Source organism: Tetrao urogallus (assembly GCF_951394365.1).
Source record: "Tetrao urogallus genome assembly, chromosome: 5".
NCBI lineage: Eukaryota > Metazoa > Chordata > Aves > Galliformes > Phasianidae > Tetrao > Tetrao urogallus.
In genome coordinates, this window is record NC_136818.1 from 4,929,589 (window position 1) to 4,939,243 (window position 9,655).

At 51.5% G+C, this 9,655-nt stretch overlaps 1 protein-coding gene across 1 annotated transcript; it reads left to right on the forward strand.

Moving 5' to 3' along the window:
• Positions 1–826: 826 nt before the first annotated feature.
• On the forward strand, positions 827–4,761 carry CDCP2 (CUB domain containing protein 2; the record flags this gene model as incomplete). Its single annotated transcript, XM_079535473.1, is given in 6 exon segments — positions 827–934; positions 938–1,331; positions 1,413–1,751; positions 2,067–2,420; positions 3,752–3,930; positions 4,447–4,761. Coding segments are annotated over 6 exon segments (1,689 nt in total).
• Between the last annotated feature and the right edge of the window lie 4,894 nt (positions 4,762–9,655).

Below are 9,655 nucleotides of genomic sequence, written 5' to 3' on the forward strand. Positions count from 1 at the left end.
GGTGCGGAGATCCACCAGCATTGCTGCTCTTGCACACATGCACACCAGATCTGCTCACAGTGCAGCACTGTGCATGTCCTCAGCTCCCTCTCTTGCCAGGTCACCACACTGACAAGCATAATGGACAGCAGTATGCAATGGCTGAGTATTGATTTGCACATGCTTCACCCAGATTGATGGCAGTGAGCATGCAGCCATATTTGGGATCCAGCACGTGTTCCCCATAGGCTGCACAGAGCCTGCTCCCCTCCCAGATATGATGTCTGTGCCCGCTGTGCAGCATATGCACCCAGTCCTGGCTCCCTCCCTGCCTTGTTTCATTATAACCATGTCTCACTATAATGATTTCATTAGAAAATCAATCCCTACATGCACTACTCGTTGTGAAGCACATTGAACCCTTCATCCCTATATCTCCTAGCCTGAATTCACCAATACCACCTTCATATGCAGGGAATGTTTTGAGCAGGTGTCAAAAAGCTGAAGGGATGGGCTGCCCATGGGCTTAACCCTACATTTAATATCTGTCTTTAGAGCCCCTGTAATCGGGGAGCTGAGGAGCACCCCTAGAGGCTGTGTGGGGCAGCATGCTGCAGCTGCCTCCTGGCACAGGACTGAGGATGGGGCTGCCTTAGCCATGCTGCCTTACCTGCAGGTGCTACATTTCCCCCCCCTGCAGCTTTTAGGAAAAGGAAAGTATATTCCTGGCTGAGGACCAGCCAGGGTGTAACCACTGCTCTCTTGAAACTTACTTTTTACTTTTTCCCAGCAAGAAACAGATACTGCCACTGAGCTGTAGGTGGACCAGTGGGACGAGCTCATGGAAATGGTCAAGTGTGGGAATCCACCATTCAGCAGGGCTGCAGGGGGGTGGAGGAGGAAGTGCCTCCCCTATAGTTCTGTCCCACTGCCCACCATCTTTTTAGGTGTGTCCTAGAAGGGATTCATCACATCTGCCTCCCACCCTTCTTTCCTGTCATCAGGCATCAAATGTGGCGGGGTGCTCTCAGCACCCTCTGGCAACTTCTCCAGCCCCAATTTCCCGGGGCCATACCCCTACGAGACGGAGTGCACCTGGCTGATCGTGGTGGCCGAGGGCTCCTCCGTCCTGCTCTCCTTCAGCCACTTTGAGCTGGAGTACCACACCGCCTGCGCTTACGATTATCTCCAAGTCTACAATGGGGCATCCCGGGACCAGGGCAACCTTCTGGGCACCTTCTGTGGCCGCAGTGCCCCACCACCTTTTGCTTCTGCCTGGCACGTCATGGCTGTGGTCTTCCGCTCTGACCGGCACGTGGCCAAGCGTGGCTTTGCTGCCACCTACCACAAAGGTAGTGGGGAAGGGGGTGGCCATGAGGGTGTCCATCCGTGCCCATCCACTCACTGACCTCGATGGCTGTACCTCCTTGCAGATGCATGTGGTGGGCAACTGACGGGGCTGTCTGGGGAGATCGCCAGCCCGCAGTACCCCGAGAGCTACCCCAATGATGCAGAATGCCGCTGGAGCATCAGGGCAACTGATGGCCCCCTCACTCTGATCTTTGCTGACTTCCAAGTAGAGGGTGGCCAAGGCTGTGGCTTTGATTATGTGGCTCTTTTTGATGGTCCCACCGCTGCTGCTCCCCACCTGGGTCGCTACTGCGGTAGCACCCGCCCGCCCCGCGTCATCTCCTCTACCCAACATCTCTTCATCCTCTTCAAATCGGACTTCAACATCGTGGGCAGGGGCTTCAAGGCCCGTTTCTACTCAGGTGCAAGGTTTGGGGGGTGGCGGGAAGGGTGTGGAGGTGTGGTGTTGCTCTCAGACATAGAGTTTGGGTGCAGAGCCAGGAACTGGGCTCTGTGATCCTCATGGGTCCCTTCCAACTTAGGATGTTCTAAGTCTATGGCCTTGGTCTCCTCAGATGCTGCCGTTCCTTAAAACCTTTGGATGAACATTGGCCAGACACTAAGTAGCAGTGAGACAGAGGGCAGATCAAGCTTTAGCAGCAAAATAGATGAGCACTCATCAGCCAGGAGACTTCAGTTATCCTTTTCTCTCCCCTCTCTGCTTTTTCCCCAAGCAGGTGAATGCCAGGAAGTCTACACCACCATCAAGGGAAATTTCTCCAGCCCTCAGTACCCCAACTTCTACCCCAACAACCTCCAGTGTCAGTGGAGCATCCAGCTACCCCCAGGCTACCGGATCAAAGTCTTCTTCTTGGACCTGGAGCTGGAGGCTCGGAGCAGCCTGACCAGTGGCTGTGACTATGACCGCCTGGATGCCTTTGATGGTGGAGCTGAGAACGCTTCCCTGCTGGGGACATGGTGTGGGAGGGAGAGCCCAGCGCCTCTCACCTCCCGCAGCCATCAGCTGCTGCTGGTGCTCCACACAGACCGCAGCACGGCCAAGCGGGGCTTCTCCCTTGCCTACGTTGGAGGTAAGGCATCCACTCGTCCCAGTGAGTGTAAGAACCATGGGATTTTTTGCTGAATCATAGAATTGTTTGGGTTGGAAGGGACCTTTAAAGGTCATCTAGTCCAACTCCCCTGCAGTGAATGGGGACAAAGGGATGAAAGTCTGAAGAGAGATGGCCAGGCATTTGGGTACCCTCTCATGCATCAAAACCACTTTCCATAACTCAGTCATTTTGTGTTGGTGCCATCACACCTCAGTGCCACGTTTGCTGTATTTCAGGATAATTACGTTTGAGCTGACCCACGTATCGGGCATAATTCATGCCTGCACTCAGCACAGGATGAGCCTGGGGTTGTGGAATGCAGGAGCAGCTGCAGCATCTGTGTGCAGCCCAGCCCAGCACCCTGCCTGCAGAGCTGCTGGTACTGCAGCACTGGAGCTGCAGCAGCTGAGCTGGGTGCAGGAGCTTTAATCCCTCAGCAGCAGAATCATACGTCATAGGAAGAGCAGCAGAAGGGATTTTGGAGAAAGTAGCCATGGCAGTGAGAGGGGATGGAGCTATATCCTAAGCCTTTACAGGCTGGGGAGGGGTAAGGTTTGTACCAGGCACTCAGTAAGCAATGTTTCATTCCCAGGACCACAGAAACATGAGAGAGGGGCATCTCTCAATTTTCGTAACTCTTCATTCCTGCAGATATTTTCCTTTTGTCTGGGCCCACGAGGTGACTTGGGTGGGGTTTGTGTGATTTACAGCCACTGGAATGAGAGCCTTCATGCAAGGAGAGAGGATCCATTTTCTCCTCCTCCTCTTCTTCATCTAATGCACTTTAGTTATTTGGTAAATCTTCTAATGGTTTTTATAATGCACTAAGTGTAGCAAACTGACACTGTTTTTTCATATTGATTTTATTGCATCTTACCAGTTTCATAAGGCTGAGATTCGGAGGGAGTTGGAATAATTCAATAATTCATTACTGTCCAAGTGCTTGGTTTGAGCTCAGCGAGGATGAATTTCAAAGGAGAGGGGCATTTTTTCCTCCCTGATTCCTTCCTGCATCCATTGCTTTCTGCTCAAAGAGATGGGGTTTGTCCAGTACCTGGGAACCCACAGTATGCAGACCCAGTGCAGGCAGGGCTAAACCACTGCTGTATGAAACAGCTCTCTTTTTTCCTCCTGAAAACACAACTTGTCACATCAGTCCCCAAGCCACGGCTGTGGCACGATGCATAGCAGCCATGAGGCTGGAGTCCCTGCTGTCCCCACCACCACCAGCTGCGTGTGTCACGGGGACAGCAAGCTCAAGAGGTGGCAGTGATGACAGCTCGCCCGTGTCTCCTTTTCGGTTCTGACAGTCGTACCCATGAACATCAGCTGCACGCGGACAGACTTCCACATCCAGATCCCCGTGCAGGCCCTGGCCCAGCTGCAGAGGAGCAAGGTGTACTTGGGGATGCCCTCCTGCATGGCTCAAGTGGTCGGTTCACACTTCAGGATACACACCCGGTTTGACACATGCGGCGCTGAGTCTCAGGTAAAGATTTGGCAAACCTTCCTGCAAAGCAAGCTGGGCAGTGGGCTGACATCTCTTCCTAAGCTCTCTGAAAGGTGGTTATAGTGAGCTGGGGTCAGTCTCTTCTCCCAGCTAACTGCTAGTAGGATGAGAGCTGATGGCCTCAAATTGTGCTGGGGGTGGGGTTCAGGTTGGATACAGGGAAAAAATTCTCAGCAAGAGCAGTGATGCCCTGGCTGCCCAGGGAGTGGTTGAGTCAGCATCCCTGCAGGTGTTGCAGAACTGATGTGGCCCTGAGGGACATGGTTGGTGGGGAGGGGTTGGGGTTGGACTGGGTGATCTTGGAGGTCTTTCTCAACCTTAATGATTATGTGATTCCATAACATTTTGTTGGTAACACCAGCTGTGGGAAGGAGTTGCTGGCCTCTTTCCCATGCTCCCAGTGGATGCTGGGCTTTGCTGCCAGCTGGATGTTCAGAGCTGTCTCCACAAGCCTGTGGAGATGAGCCCTGAGGAGTCTCAAGCCTTGCCTTGCAGAGACGAAACAACACATCCATCATTGTCAGCACGCTCTACATCGACTTCTCGGTGGGTGACCAGGAGGACATCCACCGGTACGAGGTGCAGTGTGAGCCCAAGAGGAAGGAAGCCTCCGTGTCCCTCATTGCTGGCCCTGACCCACACAGGCTGAGCCAGGCAGAAAATATGGTGGACGTGAAGCAGAGAGGGGTGGGAGCGATGGATGCCCACGAAACCAAGAGCCAGGACACCAGTGACATCGTCTTCATCAGCATCTGCATTTTGGCTGGGCTGCTTATGGTCATTGCTGTAGTTGGGCTTGTGCTGCTGTAGCAAACTCAAGTTGGAAACGTGGTCTCCAAAACCACCCTTGCCCCAAGTTTAGTGCTAACACAACTGCTGAAATGGAGATGGTGAAACAAAGCCTGAACCAACCTCCACCTCCCACGCCTGAGATCTGGGTGGTAGGCAGCCATTTTCCTTCCCATCAGTTTTCCTCTGTCTCTCAATCTGTCCATTTGGCTCAGGAATGCACTTCTTATGCTCTGTAACTATTCCCACACCTGCTTCAATTTGTTTTCCCGCTGGTGCCTCTACTTTCGGGAAAGTAATGCTGTTTGCTGATGGCTGGAAGTAATCCTGTCAACTGCTGAATTCCTGAACATAGCAACTACCCCCAAATACAGCAATATTTGTAACAAACGTTCTCCTTGTTCCCCATCTGTACTGGTGTGGGTACTGTGGATCTGTACTGCAGACATCAGCATCTCCCCTCAGTGTGCGGTGATGGGTACAGCACACGTGGGTGCTTTTGGGTGGTGTTTCTACATGCCCTTACACCATATCTCAAAGGATCATTAGGGCTGGAAAAGACCTTTGAGATCCAACCCACCCCACCATGCCCACTGCCCATGTTCCTCAGTGCCACATCCGCATGGTTCTGGAACACCTCCCTGTCCATGGGATGCTGCAGGTCACATGCAGTGCTTTCGAGGCTGGACAAAAGTCCCTTGTAGCTGCCTGGGTGCTGGGCTCTCTGCCACCCTCCTGGCCTCGGGCAACCTTTTCCATCAATGGGGCTCTGTGTGTGCCGTGCTCACTGAGCTGTGAGGGTGATGGTGGTGCTGGGGGTTTGCTCATCACTGCAACAAGTGATGCAGTGCAGTACGTGAGCTATACAGAGAGCTAACAGAGAGGGCTGGCAGGAGAAAGGAGAGGTGTAACTGGGGGCTGGAGCTGTGCTGCTCTTGTAAGTTAATTCTGATAAGAATGTTGTGTTCGTCTCTTCACTAAGGGGGTGAGGCTCTGGCACTGCTGTCCAGAGAAACGTGCATGTCCCACCCCTGGGATGCCATATTGAGCACTGAGCTTATTCCTTCAGTGGACTGGGTGCAGACCCCACTGCTTCAGTGACTCCCTCCAGGGCTGTTTTCTTCTCTCTCCATCACATCCCGTGGCTGAAAGCAGTCTGCTTCAGGGATGAGGTGCTTGTTAGAGGAAATGCTCCTCAAAGGTGGGGCAGATGCAGGTGTTCCCAAATGGGACATGTTCAGGGTTTGTACACTGTGGCCCCAGCAAGGTCATGTCCTGCTCGGAGGCCATGAAGTCCAGCTCTGAACCTGCTTTAACTCCTTACATTATTTTTCTTCTCTCTCACGTAATGCCTGGAGTGAGGCAGCTCTGCTCCTGTAATCTGTGCTCCCTGCACACCCCGCAGCCCACTGCCACCCCTTTACCACCCTGCAGGTACCCGATGGAGCACAGCTGAGCAGGCAGCAGCCACCAGCCCCGCCAGCTGGGGAAGCATAATGGATCCAGCATATGGGCGATTAAAAATGCAAGGACAGCGTTTGCAGGGAGCTGTTGTTTCCCAGCTTATTTTAAGCATCCATCTCTCCCATTTCTCGGTCGTCGCAGCCCAGAGGACAGTGAGGTCATCCTCCCCGTGCTCCTGGGGATTGGGTGTGCAGAGATGAAACGGGGCATCAGGGAACACGGGAAGCTGCTACGTTCAAAGGATGGTGTTGCCTTAAGGATCACTCTAAATCTGTGCTGCCCGCAGCCCTATCCAAGCATCTCCTGGGCTCTGGCTGTGGGAGGAGCTCTCTCCCAAAGCCAGCACTGTGGTGGGTTTGGGAGGTCTGGGCTTGAGGCATCGTCCTTCTCCTCCTCCCTCCATTGGTGTCACAATGTGAAAATTTCAGTTTAGGCAAACCAGTGGCTGCACAAAAGCAATCCTGCTGTTTGGGCAGGCTGTGCTGCGGGAAGAGCGCCTGTCCATGATAGGGGCACCTTTTATAGGGAGATAACTGCTTGGTGTATAATAATATATAATTAGCAAGGATTATCCTGTAATCTAGTCTAATTGACAGGGACCATAAATGTTGCCAGCAGAAGAATTTAGAGCAGTGCTAATTGCAGTATAACCCTGGCATGCCCTTCCCCTGGTGACATCCCTCAGGATGCCTGAGCTCCTCTGTGCCTCAGTTTCCCCTGAATCTGGGTGCTGGGTGTTCAGGAGCCACCTGGCTGGGTCTTCACAGCTCCTTTTTGGTTCTATAAGCCAAGCATTGGGTTTGCCACCCTGGCAGTACTGCAGTGGAAGGTTGGTGCAACACTGGGGCTGTGGTTCTGCAGCCCCCAGAAGCAGCTGGGGCCCTGGGGGCTGAGAGAGAGCATCTGGGGCTGCTCCTTGTCTCAGCATCTCTTCTTCCAGGGCCAGCTCAGCAAAGCATTCGGATCACAGCGAGAGAGATCTAAAAGTTTGGGTTCTTTGTGGAGAAACCTTTGAAGAGCCTCTTAAAAGACAAGCAAGGCTGAGGCACTGCACTCTCTTTTTCAGGAAGGAAGGGAAGGGTCTCACCTGCTCCCTTCTTCTTTCGCCCCAGCAATTTGCAGCACTGTGAGGCTTTCCTTCACTGCTGCCTCCTAAACCTGTGGGTTTGCTCTTCAGAAGTCCTTAAACCATTCCCCTGTTGTCTGTGCTTCCTGCTTGCTGCAGCCCCCAGCCCAGCTCTTGGGGAGCTCTCCCAATTCCCCCGCTCAGTGAATCTTCATCCCACGTGTCCCTGCAGCTTTAACATCACCCTGCAAGAGCTGGACCCAGAGCTCTGCGCTTGGGTCCCTTGGAAAAATTGTTGTGAAAGTATTAGCCATAAAATAGACCAAATTTATTCGAGTTTACTGGTGTGCAGTAACTCTGCACTCCTGGAGTTAATTCCCAAAAGAGAAATACTCAGCATGTACTGAGAATGAGGCCAAAAAATATCTTCTCTGCAACGTGTGCTTCAAAGAGCTGAAAGGCATCCAAAATAGATGGAACAACAACTGCTTCTCCCTCAAGTGTGTTCAGAAAAGAAAGGTGTCAGGGGCCAAGAGAGATGTAGATAAAGTCACCCAGAAGAGTTGGCCATGTACAGCCCTGTTCATGTCTATGTGACCTTGTTTTCAAATTTTACAGCACTACTACGGATAGCATCTGGTAAGCATCCACATCTCTTTCCTCTATGTGGCAGGTATTGGCATTGCAGCTATGGAAACAAAACCTACGACACTCATTGATCCTGAACTCCTTTTGTGACAGTCCGAGGTGGGTGAATTCAATTACAGCCTGAAGCTAAGTGGGAAATGGATCTGATTACTTGTAAGAAATTGAAGGTTTTCACATCTCTTGCTCCAGACTGGTCATAAAGTGTCAGGTCTTTGCTGATGCATTGTCCTCAGTCACCACTCACATCTGCCAGGTTCTGTATCCAACACACCTACCCATGCTTTGGATGTCGTAGTGTCCAAAGGAGTATTTAGCAGACCCACTTACTGACACCCAGTCCTGTTTTAAGATGAAGATCTGAATACTGCATCACTTTCACACCACGTTATTTGTTCTTAAGGGACTCCCCTGAGGTCAGCGTTGACCACGACTGATCAAAGCACACCTCCTTACGCTGCATTACCCTTCAGTTCCCATGCCTGTGAACAAGCAGGTTTCACTCATCCCAGCACTTGACTCTTTCAACCCCGCTAACTCAGAAAATGGATTGTGACCAGTGCTTTGTACATGCACAGAGAACAGAGAGCACTTTATTCTCCACCACTAGAGAAAGACTGTGCCTGTCACACAGCCTTAATAACAGCATAGAGAGAGCAAGATGACTTGTGGCACTAAAGAAACCAGAATACGAAAGGCAAGGTTTCCAGGTTTTAATAACTAGCAGCAATTCAAACAATGGTTTGTTACTTAAATCTATTTACACCATCATTCTGAAACATGCTCTTTACAGAGAAAAAAAGCCTGGATGTGGAATGTTTTCCTCACAACATAATTGTATCTTAAAAATTCATTTCAAGGTGGGGTTTATTTTTTAACGTTACACTAAGAATAAGCACCACATTTCAATCATGAGTGAGGTATGGAAGTCAGAACGAGCTGCTCATTAAGCAGAGGTATTAAATAGCACCTTTACCCCAGGGCGTTTCGGTTGTCACCCCAGGGTTTCAGAAAATGCCCACCACTGAGCCTATGGAAGGATGACTGAGCCTATGGAAGGATGGATAGAAAACAGAATCACAGAATGGCCTGGGTTGAAAAAGACCACAGTGATCGTCCAGCTTCAACCCCCCTGCTATGTGCAGGGTCACCAACCACCAGACCAGGCTGCCCAGAGTCACATCCAGCCTGGCCTTGGATGCATCCAGGGATGGGGCATCCACAACAAAATCATCAAAACTCATTTTGTATCCCACTGTGGATGCAGGGGAAATCACCTGGCTTGGCTAAACAGGGCTCAGCCACAGCAGACTTGGCTGATTTAGGATCAATGAGGGTTTGCAGTTATCCATTAGGAACCTCCTCCCATGAAGCAATCGGCCCGATTTTCCACTATTTCTCACCAGCACAGAGATGGTCCTTTATGCCATTCAGCTAATTACACCTGAAGATCCACAACAGAGATGGAGCTGAACCGAGGTATGACAAACTGACAACAGAAAGAGGTGAGTGAACGGGGGCGGCTTTAGACCAGGAAAATACACAGCAGAGCAGAAGAAACTTTTTTGTGCAGCAACCCCACGCAGATTTAAAGCACTGCTTTCATCACTAGAAGTTCCTGTCCTCAGCCAAGTGAGTCACGCTGTCAGCACTTCGGCAATCCCCTTGTGACAGAAAGGGCTCCCAGTTCCGCAGAGACGCAGGCACATGAAGTTCTCGCTCGGCACTGAGCACGACACC